The sequence below is a fragment of the Alternaria alternata genome (assembly GCF_001642055.1).
Source record: "Alternaria alternata strain SRC1lrK2f unplaced genomic scaffold CC77scaffold_17, whole genome shotgun sequence".
In the NCBI taxonomy this organism is placed as follows: domain Eukaryota; kingdom Fungi; phylum Ascomycota; class Dothideomycetes; order Pleosporales; family Pleosporaceae; genus Alternaria; species Alternaria alternata.
The window spans coordinates 511259-533502 of record NW_017306206.1 but is presented as its reverse complement, the minus strand read 5'-3'; the positions used below and the strand labels follow the sequence as shown (position 1 = coordinate 533502).

Below are 22244 nucleotides of genomic sequence, written 5' to 3'. Positions count from 1 at the left end.
CTGATAGACTGTACTTGGGTTACAGAGTTTGTGGTAGGTAAGTATCGGTATTTTTGTGAAATGGGTAGCCGCAGAGTCTTGATAAAGCGTTGAGGATGTGAAGAACAGCTTGGGGTGAAACCTACTAAAATTCAGTGTAGGACGTCTTTGCGGAGCAACATTCATCTAGTAATAGACGACCCCTTTACAGTCACGTCAATCTCACGTAAGGTTCAGAGAATATGACAGTAGACCTCCGCGTCTTGACAGCTTGCTCACGAGGTTGAGATATTGGACATTGGGGTAGCGTTTCGAGAAGCTCGTACAATTGCTTTATGTTCGTCGTTTCGCCGTGATGTAATACTCACACGTCGGCACTGATGTATGGAAGGTTGTTTAGCTGGCGTAACTATAGACACCTTGACATGGCTACAAAGTACAGTTTTGACACGATTGACAAATTGTTGTGAACCGTGAGTTTCTCTGGAAGTCGGGCATACAATATGATGGCTCCAACTAGGTTGAGGTAATGAAACCAAGGTTCGACGGGAAACGAAAACAAGGCGGGGTGGAGGTCATTATGGTCGGCTTCAAATATGTTTCAAGCAAGAACCATCCCGGACAGACGCACAATTTGCAGTCAGACGATGACAAGGGGTCTTACTGATAAATATCGTATAAGTCGTTGGTATGTGAAGGTTGAGCCACGTGATAGCGTTGCGCAGTCGCGTTTGATGACGTCAGAGTCCTGGCAGATTGTGCTCTTACCATCGATCGCGCATATACGCTCATTCGCCATCGACAACTACACATCGACACCTACGAAGTAATACATATACGCAAGAAGGGACACACGGGAATGCAGTTCAGTATGATTTATTCGTTTTGTTCGAGCGTTGGCTCTGAACTAGTGTCTCTATAAGATACGCTGCAAGAAAACATATGCTACCATCGTCCAATCATCACTGCTTTCAACAGCTTACTGCGACGAGCCACCAGAGATGGTCAGGACCTGGCCGTTAACCCAACCGCCGTCCTCTGAAGCGAGGAACGCAACGACCCTGGCAACATCCTCAGGTACCGCACACCGTCCGAGTGGGCAGTGGTTTGCCATAAGGGTCTCGATCTTCTCCGCTGGCCAGTCAGGCGAACCGCCAGGGATGTAATGCCATGCATTCTGTGTGAACATGTCTGACTTGATTCCACCAGGTGCGACACCGTTGACGGTGATACCGCGCTTTCCGAAGTCGGTCGCAAACGCCTTGATGAAACCGATAACAGCCATCTTAGAGGCATTGTAAAGGGCGTGGTCCTTTACACCGAGGAGACCAGCTGCGATGGAGCTCATCAGAATGATGCGGCCGTTGTCCTCAATGTGCTTGTACGCGGTTTGGCCGACGAAGAACTGTGCTCGTGTGTTCAGGTTGAATACGTGATCGTACTTCTCCTCACTGATCTCCTCCGTTACGTCCCAACTCTCAGTTCCTGAGTTGCTCATGACGATGTTGATCTTGCCGAACGCCTTCTTCGCCTCCTCAAATAATCTGTTGATCTCGCTGACTTTGCTGACATCGGCCTTGATGGCTATGGCTTTGGCTCCGTTGTTGAAGCCCTTGATGATTTCGCAGACCTCGTTTGCTGGGCCTTCGGATGAGACGTAGTTGACGATGACGGAAGCACCGCGCTTGCCGAGCTCGATGGCGCAGCCCCTTCCAATACCGCGACCGGCACCAGTGATGAGAGCGACTTGTCCCTCAAGAGAGGCAGTGGGCACGTTGATGACCATTTTGATAGTCTGTAGGTATTTAGGTGGGTGTAGATGAGTGTGTAACGAGATTGGAGACTTCAAGGTATGAAACTTAAAGCTGTTGAAATGCTAACGTGAGAATGAATTGGGTATATTGATTATGTTTCTCATGTTATACCACCTCTTTATAACCGTCTTTGCTATTCGGTCTCAAACGATGGTCTTCACGGTAGGCGGCCGCGGGCGGGGATCCGAAGAAACGAACACCGAAAATAGCTGCTTCAGGGACCTGCGGCTCTACACCTTCGCGCCCGAAGCTCTGGTCGTTTTAGCTACACACAGCTAAACCTCCCGGTAGACTCTGCAGTCCCGTTTCAAATGTCGTTGACGAAGTGCCGGCTGTTGTACGGACGTCGGAAGGAGGAGGGGCCACGGTTGTCCCCCGAGTGAGGGTGTTGAGACCTGCAACGGAGATGCGAGAAGAAGTCCGACATGGCAAATACTTCAAACTGTACCAGCAGCACATTTCAGAACTTCCTGTGTTCCTGACATGTACGACTTGGGTATCTCAGGTTCCGCTGGTCGAGCCCTGATCGTCGGCACGATGCAGGGAGCGCCAGCGGATCTACCCATGGCGCAGGTACCGTTGTCGATGGGACACGGACATTGCCATCAACCTGCAGCGTTCGTCAACGACGTTGGAGGCCGTTGGAGGAACGGCCATGCGAAAACAAATCTAAGAGCGCAGAGGTGTTGATGCAAAGAATGAGGCGGTGACTGCCTGCTGCGGGATTCGGACTTATTGGTAGCGCGCATCACTGTCTGCCCCTCTGCATCTCTCGATCTCCAATCTACAACACGTTGTTACCAAACTTTGCATCATCGTCCCTCATAAGTCATCATGCATATTCTTGTGAGAATACCATATCTGACTGAGCCAATGGCAGACGCTGATAGCCATAGGTCACCAACGATGATGGTCCACCATCAGATCAGTCCTCGCCCTACGTACATTCGCTGGTGTCAACACTACAGAAGCATGGGCATACCGTGTCAGTCGTTCTCCCGCATACACAGAGGTCATGGATAGGCAAAGCACACCTTGTGGGCAAATCCGTATGTGATACGAGGCCACCTCTACTATCGATCATTATTCTCACTGCCCCAGATACAACCGACATACTACCGCCCCGCGCCCCTCCAAACAAACGCTGAAGGGCGTCTCACGAACCATGGCACAACGCACAACTCCCCTCTGCCATCCTCGTCGAACGAAGAAGAATGGGTGCTCGTCGACTCGACGCCTGCTTCCTGCGTACAGATCGGTCTCTACCACTACTTTTCAGACCGCGGCCCGATTGACCTCGTAGTCAGTGGCCCTAACTACGGTCGCAACAGCACTGCCATCTTTTCCTTATCGTCGGGCACAATTGGTGGCGCAATGGAGGCAGCAGTATGCGGCATGAAGTCCATCGCCCTCTCGTACGCATTCTTCGACCGCAACCACGACGCCAAGATCATCAGCGATGCCAGCGAGCTCAGCGCTAAACTCATAAAACATCTGTGGGATCACTGGGATGCAAATACCCACCTTTACACCGTCAACGTACCGCTGGTTGAGAACGTTGGAGAGCGCAAGATCCTATGGACGAACATGCTGCAGAACTCGTGGAAGAGCGGAAGCTGTTTCCAAGTCGTCGAAGTACCGTCCGAAGCTGACGACACACCGTCAGACATTGAGGGTCAGATACGCAAACAAGAGGAGAAGTTTGGGAAGAAGGAGCTGAAGGCGAACTCTGAAATACAAGGTGGAGTGTCGGGCACAGACAGTGGGCGAGAAACGCCTTCAGGTCAGGCCCATATGCGGTATACACACAAGCACTTCAAATGGGCACCGACTTTCAAAGATGTGTATGAGAGTGTTGAGGCCAGTGAGCCCGGCAATGATGGATGGGCGGTCGCGCAGGGCTTTACCAGTGTGACTCCACTACGGGCAAACTTTATGCATGTGAATGGGTTTGAGGGAGAAATCAAGCTGGGTGCGGGGGCTTCGTAGATTTGAATCTCGGACAAGACGATAAACCATTATGGCCAAGTGAATGTCTTGAGCTTTCAAACTATCCTTCGAATCCACGGCGACTGAGTCCACAAACCAGTTATACTTTGAATAGGGGTTGTTTTGTGAATGTGGAAAACAAGTTAACACTTCACTTGCAAGAAGTAATATCTGACCAAACTCGGGCAGTGCCATTTGGAATAGGCAGAGTGCCATATTGGTCGTTATATCAGGTTAGTATTATGTCTAGTTGTAGTCTTTTACAAACACTTCCTGGATATGCTGGGGTATCAAAATGATTCCAGTACGCCGTCTCAACGTAGTACGCCACCCATATCCTTATGTTACCCAAAGGCGCTGTCCAGCGCTTCAAAGCCGTAAATAACGCCATACGCATAAAGAACAAGCTACTCAAAATTGAAGAACGCATCATCGAATTGCGACTGCTCAGGGTTCTCGTACTCGTCCATATTGAAAAGATCTTCGAGGTCGTCTGTAGCCATGGTGCCCATCATCTCGTCATTTGTAGTCGTAATCGATTCTTCCTTCTTCTCTTCAGCAGGTGGCTCCGCGGCAGGCTTGGACTCCTCCACCTTTGGTGCTGGCTCTGGTTCTGCAGGCTTCGCAGCAGTCGCGTTGTCGTTTGTGTTCGTATTCGCCTCGGTGTTCATGTCTAAGCCTGGCAGGTCTGGCATGGTGAAATCAATGTCCATATTCGAAGTCTGGTTCGGGTTGTCGTCATCATTATCCTTGGCGAAGTCCTCGAGACCGCGTAGTAGCGAAGGCCCGTCGTTCCCGTCGTCGAGGGTAAAGTCCATGTCGCCCGAAGTGTCCATCATATCGTTGTGGGTGTTGTCGCCAGTCGTGTCCATGGCGTCGCCGAACATGGCATCGAAGTCAAACTCGGATTCCTGAGCATTGCCGGTGGTGGGCGTGCCGTCGAAGAGCGGATCTCTTTGCGGCTCCATGTCGGTCTCAATGGGCGGGGGTAGTGGCGCCTTTGTGTCTTCTTCCTTCTTAGGAGCCTCGTCCGCCTCAGGCCCAGGCTCCTTTGCGCTCGCTAGCTCAGGCGCGTCCTGCGCTGGCTCTGCTGGTGGCTCGGGCGGTGCTGGCGTCGCGGCTTTTTCAACCTTCACAGGCGCTTCCTCAACTGGGACCGGCGCACTCTTTGACTCTGCGGCAAGTCGCGCCTTCTCCACCTCGTGCTGTTTCGCTGCGGCCTCCTTCTTCTTGCGATCTTGCTTGAGCAGCGCCATGTCCCTGCGCAGGACGGTTTGCGCTAGACGGACCTCGTTCTCGAGCTCGTCGAGCGCATCGTGGAAGCGCTCAGTAGCGGATGGCACGAGGTGCTGCAGTTGTTGCTTCATGCGACCAGTGCCGCCGCCGGCCTGTTGTTCTTTCAGAAAGCGACCAGAATTGAGGTAGACGAGGTTGAGCATGGTCTGGAGTGTCTCCATATGCTGATTGGCAGCCATGACGCTGGCCATGATGGGGTATGCTGTGATGAGGTGCGGAGCGCGACAAGGTACGAGGCGCGTCAATGTGATGGCCGGAGCTGGCAGCGGGACTGCAGGTGCAGGAGGGTCCGCTAGCTTCTCAGGCTAGCGGTACGGTACTACGTTCATAGCTCCCGCTCTTTCGGGTGCCTTGTGGCCTGCCGCGCTAATTCTTCGACCCTCGCCCGCTCACCTCTCACACCTCTCCTTCTTCACCCCACAGTGGAGATTATAGCTTTGCCGTCACAGCTCGGCGCAGCGTTCGTCTCTCCTATCTCTCTTCCTCTTGTTTTCCCTTGCCTTTCCTAGTGCAGTCCGCTCTCTATTGGTAGCATTAGTCGCGCTTTCCATTTCGACTTTCCTTGCCGCCTACCCAGCAGCTTTCACCCCGCCCGCCAGCGTCGACCCTCCCCGTGGCCTTGTCGCCTTCACCTCGACCGTCGCATCACCGCCCACTTGTTCGATACCCGCAGCCGTCACTTGCGCCTCTTGCGACAATTGTCTTGTGCGCCTCTTCGCGACGACAGCCATGGCCGACCAACAGAACCCCGGGGCACAGCTCCCTCCTCCCCCTTCCGCTGGCGCTCCCGGCTACGAGAACCAGGGCCAACCGCAGCAGCACATGCCGCCGCCGCTTGCACCCGTCATCATCCCCCAGAATAACAACCCCATCCCGACCGCCATCAGTTCGCCCATGTCGGGCAACCCCATGTCCCCGACCAGCGGCCAGCCTGGCTACGTCCCCCGTCGCGCCGCCCCCGAGCCCAACAAGCGGGCGCTATACGTTGGTGGACTGGATCCGCGGGTCACCGAGGACGTGTTGCGTCAGATTTTCGAGACGACTGGCCATGTGCAGAGCGTCAAGATTATTCCAGACAAAACTGCAAGTTCTCCTTCTGTAAGATAACACTCCGCACCCGCTGCATGACTTGACAGCTGGCCGGGCCTATCTTGCATATGTTGCAGCATTCAAGTGCCGCTGACCGCTAACAGTTCAACTCCAAGGGCTTCAACTACGGATTCGTCGAGTATGATGACCCCGGCGCGGCTGAGCGTGGTATGGCCACTCTCAACGGCCGGCGCATCCACAACAACGTAAGCTTGGCCGTTGGCACAACCACTTACTTTTCTGACTCGCACAGGAAATTCGTGTGAACTGGGCCTACCAATCTAACAACACAGCCAAAGAAGACACTTCTAACCATTTCCACATCTTCGTCGGTGATCTGTCCAACGAGGTCAATGACGAGGTTCTCCTCCAGGCTTTCTCTACCTTTGGTCCCGTCTCCGAGGCCCGCGTCATGTGGGACATGAAGACAGGCAGGTCGCGTGGTTACGGATTCGTCGCCTTTAGGGATCGCGCCGATGCTGATCGCGCCCTTAGCTCCATGGACGGAGAGTGGCTTGGCTCTCGCGCTATCCGCTGCAACTGGGCCAACCAGAAAGGGCAACCTTCCATTTCTCAGCAGCAGGCCATGGCTTCCATGGGCATGACGCCGACCACCCCGTTCGGACATCACCATTTCCCCACCCATGGCGTGCAGAGCTACGATATGGTTGTTGCTCAGACGCCCCAGTGGCAGACCACATGCTACGTTGGAAACCTCACTCCTTACACCTCTCAATCTGACCTAGTGCCGCTTTTCCAGAACTTCGGGTATGTCACCGAGACGCGTTTCCAGTCTGACCGTGGATTTGCCTTTATCAAAATGGACACTCATGAGAATGCTGCCATGGCCATCTGCCAGCTGAACGGCTACAACGTCAATGGCCGTCCTCTGAAGTGCAGCGTAGGTTGAACCGTTCTCTTTTGTTTTATTTCTTAGCTCACATTTCCAATCTAGTGGGGCAAAGATCGTCCTCCGACTGGCCAGTTTGAGGGCTACTCGCCTGCAGGCGGTCCCAACTCAGCTTATCCTCAGACGCCGAGCGCGTACTTTCCTCAGTATGGTGGTGGGCCACAAGGTGGTCCCATGTCACCCTCAGGTGAGCGGCACCGGAGGAAGCTGCAGTATCGAAACAAGCAATCTAATGCGCGGGCAGGACCCAGCCCCGGCGGACAACCCTTCGCGCAGCAGCAGCAAGCCTTTGGCAACCCTGGCATGCCCTACCAGCAACAGATGCAGCAGCCAGGCAGCGCTGGTGGCTATGGCCGCGGCGCTCCCCAACAGCCACAGTGGGGCCAGTCTCCTCAGGCAGCATTCAACCAGAATGGCTTTGGAGGATACCAGGGCTAAGCACCCTATTTGTTAAGATTTGTTCCGTTCAGCCCTGTGCCCTCTATTGTTCCAACACGCCTGTTGTTTACGGGGGCGCTATTTTGGATAGCTCCGATTTCTGGTCATATCTCATCAGCTACTTGGTCTTATGTTCTTAGGGAGTCGTTATTTAATTCCGTTGTCCAAAATGGTGCGAGCGTTGTTGTCTTATGGCATGGTTGGCACATTTCTTGTGGGATATGGTTTACGGTCGTTTGGTTCAAAATGAATCTCCTATCTCGTGTTAGTTTTCTGTTGCTACAGGCTTCGGCTCTGATTACCCCTTCACTATCTATTATGACGTTGACTCTTCTTGCGAATTCTCTTCTTGATACCAAAGCGAATTCTTATTGATACCAAAGCGGGTTCTGGTTGATACCAAAAGCTTATTTCTCGCGGCGTATGCTGGTCGTCGCTGATGGGTTGGAATAGTATGTTGACTAGCATAGTACTCATGATGAATTATTTGGTAGTCTGGAGGCGTAATATATTGATATGAGACTTTGAAGCAGTAACCTTGGGAGCGTGTTACATGATTCTCTCGTGAGTTGTAAGACCTGCACTACGTACTACGTACGTCATAGAGTTGCACTGACAGGTACCTGAGTGTGGCTTAGTCCATCAGAGCGTGTACCTGCGTCAAGATGCTTGGGTCCTTGCATGTCCTATCAAGCTTTGTAGATACACCGCAGAAACACCGTTGGGATGCCCGCACGTGATGGACTGCACTAGCGCTTCCTGATTGAGACGTCGTGTCGCGTTTTGTGGGTCCGAACACTAATTGATGCTAACATTCACACCCCACCGCGCCGCAGGGTATGCAGACACTCGACATCATCTCGCTAATCCTTTCTTTTTGTCGGCGCTCTCCTTGTTTGCTGTATGCTTGTCACTCTCGGGAAGAGAGGTGCGTCGCTTAAACCGTACAATCCGAAAAGGTCGTCGCTCTTTTGCATCCATCCCGCTCGGACGCATTCGCCTCCAACACGGTCCCTTACGCACCTTCCTCGTACGCGCTTCTCGACATCACCTCTGCAGCCGCCGAACACTTCGCCTACAACCTCGCCTCGCCACGACTTCGGCTACCTCTCCTCTCGCTCCCACACAACAACTACCATGTTCAAGTCGGCGGTGCAGAACCACAATGCCATCGCGTCTGCTTCGCCCACAAACACTGCCTACAAACAGGCTTCGCTCGGAAGCGTCCTTGATCGCACTGGATCGCAGACATCATCGACGCGTCCTGTAGGAAGTGGGACGAAAACACCCGTTGGGACAACTGCACAAGGAACCAAGAGGACGTCGAGCGGATTGGCCAAGTCTCTGAGCTCGCACGAGGATGACTTCGAATACCCCACAATGACCATTGTCGGATCGGAAAAAGAGAACGAGCTGCCGGCCGCATATCATATGACATCACGCAACAATCCGGGCATTTTACCGCAAGCCCTGTTCGATGAAGACGACTTCGACAGTGACATAGATCTTGACGTTGAAGATCCAGCGACAAAAGGCACTGTCACATACCCTACGTTACCTCGCGTTACTTCTGATGACTCGGCCGACTCGGGATACAATTCGAGAGCGCAGACTGCCGACGTGAAACCAGAGTTGGGTAGTAGCCAGCCAATACCGTGGTCTTCATCGCCTTTGTCACACTACAAAACACCACAGAGGCCTGATCCACCAAAGTCCAAGCGAAGAACCTTACCATGGGCACAGAGTCAGAAGCAGGAACCTATACAGGAAGAGGAGGAGCAAGAAGAGACCACACACCCTAGGAAAAGAGTCTCAAAGGCCGTCGATAGGCCTTTCTCGACACCAGCGAAGGACTCCAAGTCACAATCGTTTTTCAACACGACCGCGAGCGCCCTGAAGCAGCAGCGAACAACTTTCAGGGAGGCTAACAAGGCTCAAGCAAAAGCGCACCAGGGCACCGACGAGGATATGAAAGAGGCGATCAAGAAGAAAAAGAAGAACACTATTCACAAGATATTCCTCAGTGAAGAGCAACAGAACGTGTTGAACCTAGTAGCGGAATACAAGAAGAGCGTCTTCTTCACTGGATCTGCTGGTATGTGGACTGGGGTATTAGCTTGAGGTCCTGCTAACAATGACAGGTACTGGTAAATCAGTCTTGCTTCGTGAGATCATCGCAGCGCTACGGCGGAAATACGCCCGTGAGCCAGATCGAGTAGCAGTCACAGCATCCACAGGCCTGGCAGCGTGCAACATCGGCGGTGTTACCCTACATAGTTTTGCGGGTATCGGACTTGGCAAAGAGCCCGTAGAAGACTTGGTCAAAAAGATTAGACGAAACGCCAAAGCAAAGCAGCGGTGGTTGCGTACGAAAGTACTGATTATGGACGAAGTCTCCATGGTGGACGGCGATCTGTTCGACAAGTTGGAGGCAATCGCTCGCACGATTCGCAACAATGGCAGGCCATTTGGTGGTATTCAGCTTGTCATTACTGGCGACTTCTTCCAGTTACCTCCTGTCCCAGAGAATGGACGGCAGGCCAAATTCGCTTTCGATGCAGGTACCTGGACTACAAGCATCGAGCACACGATTGGGCTGCACCACGTCTTCCGTCAGAAAGATCCCGTTTTCGCGAATATGCTGAACGAGATGCGAGAGGGCCGACTGACACAAGACTCGATTAATCGGTTCAAGCAGTTAGAGCGTCCACTGCCAAAGGGAGACGAGAGTGTCGAAGCCACAGAACTCTTCCCTACACGTTCAGAAGTTGACAAGGCAAACACAACTCGTATGCAGCAACTCCATGGTAATACCTTTTTGTTCGAAGCTCGCGATGGTGGTACGATCACAAACAAAGAGCAGCGTGATAGGTTATTACAGAGCTGTATGGTACCGGCGCAAATACATCTCAAAAAAGGTGCCCAGGTCATGTTGGTAAAGAATATGGACGACACTTTAGTGAACGGCTCGCTAGGGAAGATTACAGGCTTCATGACTGAGCAAATGTTCAGTATCTACAAGGAGGACGAAGAGGCTTTCCTGGAAGGTGGTCCCTCAGAAGCTGCCATGAAGACAGAGATGATGAAGAGTTCGCTCGGCGTAAACAGCAGCCAGGTTTATCCCGTAGTCCGTTTCGCCATCGCAGATGGTACCACGCGCGACCTGTTATGCAAGCGCGAAGACTGGAAAATCGAGCTACCAAACGGCGAAGTGCAAGCATCGCGTTCTCAGATCCCGCTTATCCTCGCATGGGCGCTTTCCATCCACAAAGCACAAGGTCAGACGCTTGAGCGTGTGCGCGTCGATCTTGGCAAGGTCTTCGAAAAGGGTCAAGCGTACGTTGCGCTATCCCGTGCGACGAGCATGGCTGGTTTGCAGATCCTGCGGTTCGATCCTAGGAAGGTCATTGCACACGACAAGGTGCGGTCGTTCTATGCTGGTCTCAGCAGAGCAGAGCAGGTCGAGGGCAAAGCGAAGAGCAAGACCATCCTGGGTAAGATGCAGGCTGCGAAGGTGAAGAGTGCTGAATGAGCGCGAAGATAATATGGGGTAGGTCTGAGATATTGGCTTACGATACGACGGCATAAGTGGTGTTATTGTTACGGGGCACAATGGCGTTCATGAAGTGGAGAAGCTTACATGGCTAGTAGCATGGTTATCCAGACTTGTAGCAATACAGCTATATTCTCACGCGGCGTCTGGAAGGCAGCATACGGAGATACCAAAACCATGCCATTTGACACAGTCTGCGAGGAACCAAATATATGTTTGTGCCTTCTATGTCACGTCTTTCGCAACTCTGTAGAGACAACGATTGTGAGTCCTGGGAACGCCCGAAGAATGTCGTGCCAGGAGCATGAAAGTAGAAGCGATCCGCCCGCCCTGCATCAATCGCAGTCGCGGTGTCGCTCCGCGGGGTACATTTCCGAAGGATGCGCGAAGACTTCCTTCCAAGGTTGTCTGCCAAGCCTTCGAGATTAATTCCTGTAGTACCTAGATAACAACATCGGAACCGCCATATGCGGCTGGCAACTAGTAATCTTTTTAGAGATAACTATTTCGTCTATATGTTGCTTCTTCTGTTATCAATGTGCAGCTCCTCGACATCTAACATGGCACACACTCTTTTGATCGCTCTCAGCTTCGTGGCCGTTGTTCAAGCGCTACCATCGTGGAGCAACGCTGAGGTGAAGCAAGGAGCTACTGATGTGGCCAAAGAATACGACTACATTGTAGTTGGCGCCGGAACAGCTGGCACCACGGTAGCTGATCGTCTCTCCGAGGACGGCAAGCGTAAGCGATCTCTTGTCGTTTCTGATCGCCGCTCAACAAGTCAGAAACTGTACTCTTGGTCGAATACGGTCGCCTTGCCCAAGACGATTCTTTCATGCCATTATATAACACTCCGGCACCAGAATTCCTGTACAACCTGACATCGGTGCCACAAACCAACGTGAACAACCGCACGTTCCCGGTCGCCAATGGAGCTGTTGTAGGCGGTGGTTCCGCGGTCAATGGACAGTTTTTTGACCGTGGTAGCGCGGAAGACTACAATAATTGGGCCAAATTTCCTGGTAACGGTGGCTGGGACTGGGAGGGTCTCTATCCCTACTTCAAGAAAGGTTCTGCTCTTACACCACCAACACCAGCCATGAAGGAATGGGGCATCACGTACAATCCTGCCGCGTATGCTGAAAATGGTTCCGTGGTTAGTGCTTACCCCGATTTTCGATATGCCACCCAGGAAGTTCATTGGAAAGCCTGGATCGAGAAGGAGAATGTTCCAGTTCAGACAGAACACGCGGATGGGCACGCATATGGGTTGTTCTGGATTCCAACGTCCATGGACCCCGCGAGGCAATACAACCGAAGCTTCGCTGGTCTGAGTCACTACATCAAAGTTCAACCGCGAAAGAATTACCATTTATTGACTCTGCATCGTGTTACAAAGGTGAACTTCTCCGGCTCCAAGAAGGACGAAAGGAAGCATGCGGTCAGCGTCGAGGTTAGAGATCGGTACAGCTCGACGGTATTCACAGTCAAAGCAAAACGTGAGATCATTCTTTCCGCATCTGCTACCCGCACTCCACTGCTTCTCCAGTACTCTGGCATTGGCCCGAAAAATGTTCTGAATACCGCCAAAGTCAAAACTCTGATCGATCTTCCCGGTGTAGGATGGAACCTACAGGATCACTCTTTTGCCCTCAGCTTGTACAACCAAACTGGCGACACTTCGTTCCCAAAGCCAACCACGATTGGATCAAACGCCACGTACAAGGAGGAAGTATATAGCCTTTTCAAGCAAACCAACGGAGGTCCGTATACAGCTTGGGTCACAAGCAGTGGCGCCTTTCTACCTCCTGCAACCTTTGTTGGCGAAGCATTCGACGCGATGATCGAGGAGATTGCCAACCAGAAGCCTGAGGACTTCCTCCCCAACGACACCCCAAAGGAACTGGTTTTGGGCTACCAGAAACAAAAGGAGATTCTACTTGCGTCCTTCAAGTCCAAGACCAATGCTTGGCTTGAACATCCTATTTCTGGTAAGGGCTGGGGCATGTGCATTTTGCTCAAGCCTTTCTCTCGCGGCTACGTCAAGATCAACCCCGTCGATCCACTCGGCGATCCAATCTTCGACTACCGCCTCTGGTCCAACCCTATCGATAAGAAGATGCACGTTCGCATGCAAACATACATTCGAGAGCACTTTCTTGAATCGAAGGCTTTCAAAGACCTTGACATCGTCGAGCAAGATCCGATTCCTGGTGCGGTTACAGACGACGCGGGCTGGGAGGACTGGCTACTTAATCAGAATAAGCTCATGGCGTCAAATGGACATAGTGTTGGCACTGCTGCTATGATGCCTCGCGAGCTAGGGGGTGTGGTAGACGGTCAGCTGAGAGTGTATGGAACGCGGGGTCTCAGCATCGCTGATACTAGCATCATCCCTTTGATACCCGGAACTCATACACAGACAACTGCGTACGCGATTGGTGAGAAGGCTGCAGATCTGATTAAGGCCAGGCATTTGTAAAGGTTCAGATGGAAATAAAAGTAAAGCAAACGATAGAGGGGACGAGGGCACGGAGGTTGCGCTGTATAAGGAAGCGAGGAGGTAAGGGCTTACTATTGCAGCTTATTAGTAATAGAGACAGAGGTCTGTTTTTAGTTTTGTGTGAAATAGCTGGTAGAATAATTGCTAGGACAAGGTAGCTAAGGCGAGCACCTGATTTGCGGAAACGTCATCTCGTCCCTCGCAACAAAGAAAAACCACCACCATACATTCTTGCCCTTCTACCGCTCCTGCCTAGCACCGAGCTCGTAAGATGCAACAAAAAGTACAAAAACATACAACAGCGGGGATTCGCTAGTGGTCACCCACCTAACTACTAATCCGCCGGTACACTGCTTGTATATGGCTGAGCGGACGGGAAGCCTAATTTTCAGTGTCCTATGGTCGTATGTATTGTTATTAGTGGTTATCCTACTTCTATACCAGATGATAGTTGCTTGTGAAGTAGAGTAGAGTAATGTTAGTACTGGTCATCACCGCAGACTGCAAAGATGTCGATTGGCTCACTACCCTTCCATGAGCTCCTGTGTCCAGGAGCGCGTCTCTCCTAGGACCTTGCCCATCCTTGCTACGATGACCATGTGGCAACCCAGGTGTTGGGGCGTTGCGTAATCGAACGAGTGGAAACTTTTGTGGCCTTGGGGAACTTTTGAAGAAGTTGGTCGATTCCAGAATGTTCACAAGGTATGACGCCCACACACACATCTGTTTCCAAGTATTCAAGTGGAGTTGGGCTTCGGATAGCGACTAGCAACTATGGAACAAAAACACTCCCGTCTCTTGATATAGCAATTAACCAATGATGGTTCCGCTGTCTCGTTTCTGGTAATTACCAGCTTTGTTGTCCTTTGTCGTTTTTAGCACGATCCAGATGAGCTGATTGAGTTGGCTATATATGGGATGCCTTGCGAAGCTTGTAGTGAAATTTGAGTCGTTACCAAATAGAGGGGTGCGGATGGCTAAGATCTGCCATGAGAAGATGTTGTTGCAACGACGTCTGTGACGGGGCTACCTAAGAAACAGGTTCCGACGACGTTACGGCCATGGGGAAGTGAGTACACAGTGCTCCGCTGATCGCAATGATGAGATATACATAGCCTGCCTTGCCCTAGTCGTTCCAACCTTGGTTCTCACGAGTGCGCAACCGAAATTGACTAAGAGGCGTCTAGTCAGTACCGCAGTCAGACTTTGACTATCGATTGTGAGCGACCCTTGAGCGGCATAGATGATGGTGGTAAAGTTAATGCAAGCAATACACGGACAAGGGCGATAAATTATGTGGGGAAGAGGCATAAATAGCCACGCCGTCGCGAAATGAAGCCTAAGGCATCCACATCTAGCAGCTCGCACCCAATTCGGCACACGATAGCGTCCTAATCTGCGAGAGCAGAGGCGTGATTGGCCTGTGCCTGTCGACATTCGGCGGTGGAACGGGGCGCTAGTCAGCTGCACCCAATTTCAGGGTCTCGTTAGAGTCTTGTCCGGTGTTGATCAGGGATCATGGCGGCTGGAGACTGGGAGGCGACCGAATGTGCCGGGGATGGTGATGACAGTTTAATGTGTAGGGACATGTCAAATGCCCGGCTATGTAGCAAACAAAGTATTGTTTGACATGGTGCGTAGTGTTTGCATGAGTGGCGGCTTCGCTGTGGCCTTGTTATCGCGAGCGGTCGCGACTGCCCCAGATGTTCGATAGCGGCAATCTCGGCGGCAGGTACCAACGTCGCGGCCCCTCCCTCTCGAGTCGCAGAACAGCAGCATCGTGAGCTTTCTCATGCACCGCTCCGACTCTCGCAGCTCCAACACGCCGCATCTCGCACGCAGTCTGTCGCTCATACCTGTCGCTGAGCAGTTTGACCGCCGCTGGCCAGTCACGGCGCGCAAAAGGTGAGTTTCCGGCGGCTGAAACGCTGCAAGGTCCATCGTGCGTTCAGCGCCTAGAACAACACGAGCACCGCGCTATCCCCCTGCGCTCCTTAGCTCCACCTCGGCCTCTCCAGTCCATAGTCTTGAGCGCAGACTATGTATACTCGCAGACCGCCGTCATGACTGCTGCAAATCCTTCCTCGCCGCCTGATGTGAATGAAGATCTGCATCACGACGATCTTGTCCAACGCCTAAAGTCCATGTCCACTGTGAGCCCGACACCGCCTCAAGGCCCGAACAAGACACCGACTCCTACCAAAGCGCCTATACAAGACACACCACGCTCAAGCTCAAGCTCGAGCTCAAGCCAGCCCTCTGCCGACACCATGGGAGAAAGCAGCACCCTCGCCCGCCAGCTTAGCAACACCTCCGACGACAGCATGACTTCGCGCAGGCCCTCTACACCACGCTCGCAGACGGACCCCCAGCCCGACACTCTCACCTCCCTCACCACTCGGCCACGGAATCGCTCGCCCTACTCTCGCTCTCATCTTCGCTCCCAGAGCGGGTCAGCGTTGCCGAGCGCGCCGCCCATGACACGGGCCCATTCGTTGCCTACTGTCATGCAACCGTCTGGCAACCTCAGGCTCTCGCCTACCCCGATGGAGCTTGCCCTCCCGGCTTCTCCTCTACGCTCGCCCAAGCGGACCCGCAGCCCGCGAGCACTGGAGCCACGGCCGCATACAGTAGGGGCCCCAGAGCGGTACGGCTCGGGTATCCGTCCGGCCTCTATCGGCTCCTTCGAGGGCGCTCCGAGTGTGTGCGATATCTCAGAAGATGCCGAGCTGGAACTCACGCCACGCGTTGGCACCACCGTGTCGAGTCTGTACAGCAGCACAGGCTCGCTCTCAAGGCGGCGTCGACCAGCTTCACCGCTCTATCAAGTCTCGGTGTCCTTCGGCGCACCGCCTACCAGTACCCCGTCGGTCAGCACTCCAACATCAACTGCCTCCTCGCCGCTCCTCGCACCATCCAGGTTCAACGAGAACTACCCCATGTCACATGCTTCATCGTCTGTACCCTCTACACCAACCTCGATGCGCTCCCGCAGTCCTTCCATTTCTTCCCTCGAGACTATCGAAGACAGTCCAGACGCAGAAGAAGAGGCTATAGAGGCCGACCGCATACGGCGCCTGAAGGCTGCCGCTGATCGTGAGGATGGTGGAGAGGCCAGAAGGTCCAGCTTAGATGTGCCAGAAGGCCGTGGGCGCAGTCTAGGTTTCGGCAAGCGAGACTCGAGGAAGAGGTGGAGTGTCTGCGGAGCGGAACGACGCGGCGACCTGGATCTGGAGACCATCTGGGAAGATTGATTCTCAACACTGATCTGTCAGCGTGACTGCATCTTTCGAGTGCGCGGCTTTGAGCGTACGGAGTTTTGGGGTTTGTTTTTGGCGAATGGTTGGTCTTGCACTTTTTTGTTTTCACATTATGATCGTCACCCAACGCGGCTCGGACCAGCGTTCATGGATGGAACGAGGATGCGCTTTTGTTTTACGCATATGGTATGATACATTTCAACGATACGACACGACACGTCGTCGCAGCATGATACCCTCCTTCAGGAGCTTTAGTTTTGAGGCTGTCTTACAGTCTGACCTGCATTTAGTAACCTGCAATACAATACCGATTGATCTGGAAAAATCACGCTCTCTATCGTTGACCCATTGCCTACAGAAACACGAGAGACTAGTGTCTAGTCTTGCCTACTACTGCCGGTTTGGGAAGTCCGAACAGTCGGCCAATGACATCACACTAAGACCTGGAGCTTGAAGCTTCCTAGTGGGGTTGAACGCGACTGCCCCTCGACGCGAACGACATATATATCAGGCGTCTCGTCTTCTCCATTCGCACTCAATCACTTTAACCACCGGAACAATAACACTGCCAATATGATTAACCTCGCGATCATCGGAACCAACTGGATCACCCATTCTTTTGTTGAAGCCGCACACGCGACTGGGAAATACAACCTGTCCGCAGTCTACTCACGAAAGGAAGAGACTGCCAAAGAGTTTGCATCCAAGTACGAGGGCAAGCAAATCACCACATACACCGACCTCAATGCCCTAGCACAAGACAAGATTGACACAATCTATATCGCCAGCCCGAACATCCTACACTACGAGCAAGCCAAACTGTTTCTCAATGCAGGCAAGAATGTCATCTTGGAGAAGCCCTCATGCAGCACAGTCGAGGAGTTGGATGATCTGTTCAAGCTAGCCAAACAGAAGAAGGTCGTTCTTGTCGAGGCGTTCCGCCACATCCAAGAAGCAAATTTCAAACTCCTCAAGGAAAAGATCTCCGACCTTGGTCCCCTGTATGGCGCCTCTATCACCTTCGCCCAGTACTCTTCACGCTACGAGAAGGTCCTGCAAGGCGAAGTACCAAACATCTTCAACCTCGAGATGGGCGGTGGCGCTCTTGCCGACTTGGGGGTATACTGTGTGGCTGCAGCCGTCGATCTCTTTGGCGCACCCACCTCTTCGCAGTACTACCCTGTCAAGATCGCAACGGGAGCTGACGGTGCCGGTCGCTTGATTCTCCACTACCCCAACTTTACTGTACACCTCTGCCATTCCAAGATCTACAACTCTGATGCACCATCTGAGATCTATGGCGAGAAGGGCACCTTGATTGTACCAACCATCACCGACATCGACAAGATCACTTTCTGGGATCCTAAGAAGAAGTCACGGGAAGAAGTACAAGGAGTCAAGACGCCTGAGAAGCTGAACTTGATTGAAGAGGCAAGAGAGTTTGCGAGATGCATTGAAGATAAGGACGAGGCTGCGCTAGGGAGACTGGAGCAGCATAGCAGGGATACTTTGGCGATCATGCAGAAGGTCAGGCACGACAATGGCCTTGTCTTCCCAGGAGGAAAGTAAAAGCCTGGTTTTGTAGTCGATAATAACAACATCCTCGGATGAAGATTGTTTCAAGTCACTTTATCGTAGGCTGCATGCTTCCGTCGGTTAACATTACCCAAGTCGTGCGATACTAAGCAATACGTCAAATCCAAGAGGGTACTAACGCTGCAGATCGTATCCGTCTACACTAGAGGTTGGTGTATGGACGTAGGTAGCCGTGGTAGTCACTTCATGCATATCGGGGCTGATTGATCACGACATATGACCATGCATACTGCATCAAGAGAACTCTGTCATTGTTTCGCCCAATTCGACTACGAAACCATTGTTCCATGCCTCGCAATAGGCGTAATTCGCCCCAAGCCCTTTCAGATACATCTCTCATAATAGGCCAGACTCTAGCAAGTCGATCTTCACTCTCCAAGAATTGAATGAAGCCCTTTCAAACCAAATCTCGTACAATGAGTTAAACTCTAGCAAGTCACTCTCCGTCACCAAAGAATTGAATCAAGTCCTCTGTCTCCTACGATTCCTTCCAAGCTGAAGTCGCGGCAAAGTATCGTATCGTACACGTGTGGGTATTCTGCTTTCCTCCTGCTCGACTCGACTGATGGCGTCGACGTCGTTTTCACTCCTCCACTCGATGTGGTTATGACTTTGAAGGTAGTGGAGGGAGGGGCCGGTTTGGTGGTGGGCCTGGGCAGGGTGGGAGTGTTGTCCAGCCTTTTGATGGCATATTGTTGATTTGTGGTTGTAGTTGTGATTGACTCAGGAGCATATGGTATCCCAGTGGTTGTGATATGCCTTGCCGCTGTAGTGACGAAGCGATGTGTGGTAAGATCGGTCTGTAATACCAAGTAAGATGTATTTTGTATAAAAGATGTTCGATTGGATAAGCTGATGCAGCTGATGGAATTGATGGTTGGATAGTGACTCTATACAAGGAGACATACCCTCCATATATACATCCCACCCCTACGCTCGCCCAACACCAATCAAGGGGTTAAACTCACCCCCTCCAAAAGAATAGTGGATAGTCACAATCAGCGAACGATGAGAAAAGCACCGCCGATCGCCCACGTCGATCAAGAGCAGTACTCCACCGTGGTTCAACAAAGCAATGCGTCCATATTGGGATTGGCCCTACACCGCAAACGTTAGCCAGGTTCAGGGTGTCTGCTTCCGCGGAAACCAGACTATGCCTGCTCGGTACCTCAGAAAAGATGTGACGACAGGGAAACAAGGTTCAAGACCCTACTTCCCCCTCGGGGCGACTAACAAGCTGCTTTTTTGCGAGCTAATAGTCTGGTAGAGGCGCAAAGTGGCGGCAGGTGGCTAGGGATTGCTTTTTCGTGTCTTGGCGTGATATCGTCGAATGGAGAGAGCAAGAGACAGCAGAAAACGGGAATAACATGCGCGGTGTCAGTGCGAGAGTGTCTCGACTGGACTTTTACCACGTGCGTTTATGCTGTGTCGGCTCGTAGATGGCGTAGAGCGTCGAGAGCTGTCTCTTCACCGTGATACTGCATCTCAGCCTCCTCAGCGCCTTTTCCAAAAGGAAACGCAACACCCTTTACAACGCAAAGGTGTTTCGATGGGCGACACACAACAGCGGTCCAGACGTTCTTCCTACACAGGGCGTCTGCAGTGGGCGAGTGGCATGTCGTTGGTACCGAGCTGGACTCAACGTACTCGTGGCCTGTGGCTAAATCTCCGCCTTGATGCCAGATGCCAACAAACGTCTCAGCTTGTCTTCCTTCTTGGTGATCAGGCCATCATCGATGACAGACAGAGCTCGCTTCGCTTAGGTTCTTGTCGCGAAACTCTCAGCTTTGCTCCCCTCCTTACACGCCGAACCTTCCTCAGACAATGAGTCCCTGCGTCTCTTTGTGTGATTATCGTATCATGTCCCCTCTTTCGTCGGTCACCCCGAAATGTTGCTGTGTTAGTCTTCGTCCTTGGCGTATTACCCAGGATGACCAGGCCCGTCACATTGGTATGCGTCGTTCGTGCTAGAGAGATTATGCGAGCAGCATACTGGTGGAAGTCACACAAGCGCGTTTAGCACCCGTACCCTTCTTTAGTACTTAAATTGGCCTCACGCGCCGTCTGAGCCGTTGGACGTGGGCGGGTGAGAGTATAAACGTGGTGGAGCATGGTGGATCCGTGATACCCAGGCTGAAAGAGACGAGATGAGGCTTAGTGTATTGTAAGTGTACCAAAGACATGCGCCGGGTCGAACACCCTTGGCCAATCAACCGTTCTCAGACTAGCAGGTTAGTTGAGGTCCGTCTCCCGCGGATCTGGCATTTCTGACATCTGACGTGCCCGCGCATGTCACGTCTATATTGGCGCATGTGAAGAATTGCCCATGTGCACTGGCCATGTGGGTTGGTAATCGCCACTTGGGCCTCAAGATAGACTGTCAGCCCTTTTTAGTTCTAGAACTAGGTGTAAGCGACCTCGATCCGCGGGGTACACGTGGGTTGCCTGTCACAGATGCCGCCGTTCGATGCCCCTTTCGGGAGTGAATTGACGGTTGCGATGTAGTGGTGAGGAAGCCGATGGTACGAAAGCCGATACTGCCGCGGCGGCCGATACTACGTAACTCAGAAAATTCGGAAGTTCATCATATCGTGAGACAGCATTCCGAATCTAGGGGTTTTTACCCCCTCCCTCCGAGGGCCCTCACGCTTAGCCTCAGCACGATCAAAGGCAAGCAGTTTTTCAGCCCGTCATCTGCAGATGAACACAATCCAACCCCCCGTTAGCTCTACAGGCTCTCCTGGTAAGAGTAGACCTTACACTCTGCGTAGTGCCAGCCACTCATGGAAGTTGCGGTGGCTCATGGTGGAAGTTGCGGTGAGCTTACACCACTTGGACGACGTGATAATTAGAGTCTGGAGCATGCAAGTGTGGTGGCTGATTGCTGTCGATGTCGACGTTGGGACCGCAAGTGCTAGTTCGTTTCAGCTGCTACAATTACCAGATTGCACTACTCTGTGATTCGCCAGTCACAATAGCAGCTCATTGGTGGCTTTCGCAGATAAGCTGTCTTGTTGGCATGGAATGCTAGTTGGGTACGTCTGCATATTGGCTGACCAAGCGTGCTGTTACCAAGGTTGAACAGAACGCAAGTTCGAGCCTGGGGAGCCTGTCGTTTCACGGATCCACTTAGCTTGGCATAGGGCAAAGCCATTGAAGAGCTTGGTAGAAGTCGTCCAGATACAAACCAACGGCGCGACTTTCTAGGGATATCGATCTTAACCATAGTGTTGGTATTGGTGGTGTTCGGCTGCTTGTAACCAAGAAGCCAACACTACAATTATAATCGGGGTTGCAAAACGGACCGATAGGGAGAATTCATCTCGCGGTGGTTCGCATGAGAATAACCACTGGCGCAAATCGATGCCCAAACACAGGCTTGATGTCATCCATCTCTTACATTTAGTTGACTCAATGTGTTTGCTGGCTTGGCAGAAGATTCCAGCTGTCCGAAGCTTCGAAGTATAGACTGCGATCAAAGTTGAGGTAGTACAGTATTCAATAGTCGTCTGACACCTTCAACGTTGGTAGAAAACTGTACCATATTGTAACGCTATCCCATGAGGTACCGATCCACGATCGAAGAATAGGAGTGGGCTGCAGAAGTTGGACTTAGCAGCGTAGCGTCGTTGTTCAGTGCAAGCACTTGAGTTATGGCGTAGCTCGACCATACTTCGCAGGAAAGACGATAACCGTTGCCTCCACTTATCGCTAGGGATTGTCAGCAACAGCAGCCAAACACAGTTTGTACAGTCTCAGCAAGTGTTGTGTAGGAAGATGGTGACGTGTAATCAGACGATCTACGGTACTATCAGCC

General features: G+C 52.3%; 9 protein-coding genes across 9 annotated transcripts; 5 read left to right on the top strand and 4 right to left on the bottom strand.

Annotated features, from left to right (window-relative positions):
• Positions 1 to 930: 930 nt before the first annotated feature.
• On the bottom strand, positions 931 to 2196 carry CC77DRAFT_242431 (NAD(P)-binding protein). Its single transcript, XM_018530830.1, has one exon. It carries the CDS (start codon positions 1763 to 1765, stop codon positions 959 to 961), a length of 807 nt encoding a protein of 268 aa, XP_018383345.1. The 5' UTR covers positions 1766 to 2196; the 3' UTR covers positions 931 to 958.
• Positions 2197 to 2440: 244 nt separating this feature from the next.
• On the top strand, positions 2441 to 3986 carry CC77DRAFT_242281 (sure-like protein). Its single transcript, XM_018530829.1, has 3 exons — positions 2441 to 2639; positions 2690 to 2842; positions 2895 to 3986. The coding sequence occupies exons 1-3, from the start codon at positions 2628 to 2630 to the stop codon at positions 3780 to 3782; spliced, it is 1053 nt and encodes a 350-aa protein (XP_018383344.1). The 5' UTR covers positions 2441 to 2627; the 3' UTR covers positions 3783 to 3986.
• Positions 3987 to 4189: 203 nt separating this feature from the next.
• CC77DRAFT_941271 (hypothetical protein) lies at positions 4190 to 5221 on the bottom strand (the record flags this gene model as incomplete). Its single annotated transcript, XM_018534786.1, has 1 exon — positions 4190 to 5221. The coding sequence occupies one exon, from the start codon at positions 5219 to 5221 to the stop codon at positions 4190 to 4192; it is 1032 nt and encodes a 343-aa protein (XP_018383343.1).
• A 586-nt stretch (positions 5222 to 5807) lies between these two features.
• CC77DRAFT_1063907 (hypothetical protein) lies at positions 5808 to 7515 on the top strand (the record flags this gene model as incomplete). The annotated part of the gene is made up of 5 exons (XM_018528675.1): positions 5808 to 6176; positions 6272 to 6373; positions 6421 to 7068; positions 7123 to 7264; positions 7322 to 7515. The coding sequence occupies 5 exons, from the start codon at positions 5808 to 5810 to the stop codon at positions 7513 to 7515; spliced, it is 1455 nt and encodes a 484-aa protein (XP_018383342.1).
• A 4022-nt stretch (positions 7516 to 11537) lies between these two features.
• On the top strand, positions 11538 to 13791 carry CC77DRAFT_1022798 (alcohol oxidase). The gene is made up of 2 exons (XM_018525539.1): positions 11538 to 11809; positions 11854 to 13791. The coding sequence occupies exons 1-2, from the start codon at positions 11629 to 11631 to the stop codon at positions 13548 to 13550; spliced, it is 1878 nt and encodes a 625-aa protein (XP_018383341.1). The 5' UTR covers positions 11538 to 11628; the 3' UTR covers positions 13551 to 13791.
• Positions 13792 to 14421: 630 nt separating this feature from the next.
• CC77DRAFT_242259 (hypothetical protein) lies at positions 14422 to 15090 on the bottom strand. The gene is made up of 2 exons (XM_018530828.1): positions 14683 to 15090; positions 14422 to 14630 (listed from the first exon to the last, which is right to left on the bottom strand). The coding sequence occupies exons 1-2, from the start codon at positions 15006 to 15008 to the stop codon at positions 14549 to 14551; spliced, it is 408 nt and encodes a 135-aa protein (XP_018383340.1). The 5' UTR covers positions 15009 to 15090; the 3' UTR covers positions 14422 to 14548.
• Positions 15091 to 15346: 256 nt separating this feature from the next.
• CC77DRAFT_1022797 (hypothetical protein) lies at positions 15347 to 17153 on the top strand. Its single transcript, XM_018525538.1, has one exon. The coding sequence runs from the start codon at positions 15716 to 15718 to the stop codon at positions 16823 to 16825; it is 1110 nt and encodes a 369-aa protein (XP_018383339.1). The 5' UTR covers positions 15347 to 15715; the 3' UTR covers positions 16826 to 17153.
• On the top strand, positions 17125 to 18488 carry CC77DRAFT_1022796 (NAD(P)-binding protein). Its single transcript, XM_018525537.1, has one exon. It carries the CDS (start codon positions 17405 to 17407, stop codon positions 18398 to 18400), a length of 996 nt encoding a protein of 331 aa, XP_018383338.1. The 5' UTR covers positions 17125 to 17404; the 3' UTR covers positions 18401 to 18488.
• A 333-nt stretch (positions 18489 to 18821) lies between these two features.
• Positions 18822 to 19666, bottom strand: CC77DRAFT_242174 (hypothetical protein). The gene is made up of 3 exons (XM_018530827.1): positions 19662 to 19666; positions 19336 to 19525; positions 18822 to 19227 (listed from the first exon to the last, which is right to left on the bottom strand). The coding sequence occupies exons 2-3, from the start codon at positions 19348 to 19350 to the stop codon at positions 18874 to 18876; spliced, it is 369 nt and encodes a 122-aa protein (XP_018383337.1). The 5' UTR covers positions 19351 to 19525; positions 19662 to 19666; the 3' UTR covers positions 18822 to 18873.
• Between the last annotated feature and the right edge of the window lie 2578 nt (positions 19667 to 22244).

What these genes read in the sequence shown, in the direction of transcription:
- CC77DRAFT_242431 (XM_018530830.1), bottom strand. Translation starts at nt 1,765, where the DNA reads ATGGTCATCAACGTGCCCACTGCCTCTCTTGAGGGACAAGTCGCTCTC.
- CC77DRAFT_242281 (XM_018530829.1), top strand. An exon ending in CACACCTTGTGGGCAAATCC is followed by an intron (nt 2,843 to 2,894) that starts GTATGTGATACG and finishes TCACTGCCCCAG; the next exon opens with ATACAACCGACATACTACCG.
- CC77DRAFT_1022798 (XM_018525539.1), top strand. Translation starts at nt 11,629, where the DNA reads ATGGCACACACTCTTTTGATCGCTCTCAGCTTCGTGGCCGTTGTTCAA. An exon ending in TCTCTCCGAGGACGGCAAGC is followed by an intron (nt 11,810 to 11,853) that starts GTAAGCGATCTC and finishes TCAACAAGTCAG; the next exon opens with AAACTGTACTCTTGGTCGAA.
- CC77DRAFT_242259 (XM_018530828.1), bottom strand. Translation starts at nt 15,008, where the DNA reads ATGTCGACAGGCACAGGCCAATCACGCCTCTGCTCTCGCAGATTAGGA. An exon ending in ACTAGGGCAAGGCAGGCTAT is followed by an intron (nt 14,631 to 14,682) that starts GTATATCTCATC and finishes ACTTCCCCATGG; the next exon opens with CCGTAACGTCGTCGGAACCT.
- CC77DRAFT_1022797 (XM_018525538.1), top strand. Translation starts at nt 15,716, where the DNA reads ATGTCCACTGTGAGCCCGACACCGCCTCAAGGCCCGAACAAGACACCG.
- CC77DRAFT_1022796 (XM_018525537.1), top strand. Translation starts at nt 17,405, where the DNA reads ATGATTAACCTCGCGATCATCGGAACCAACTGGATCACCCATTCTTTT.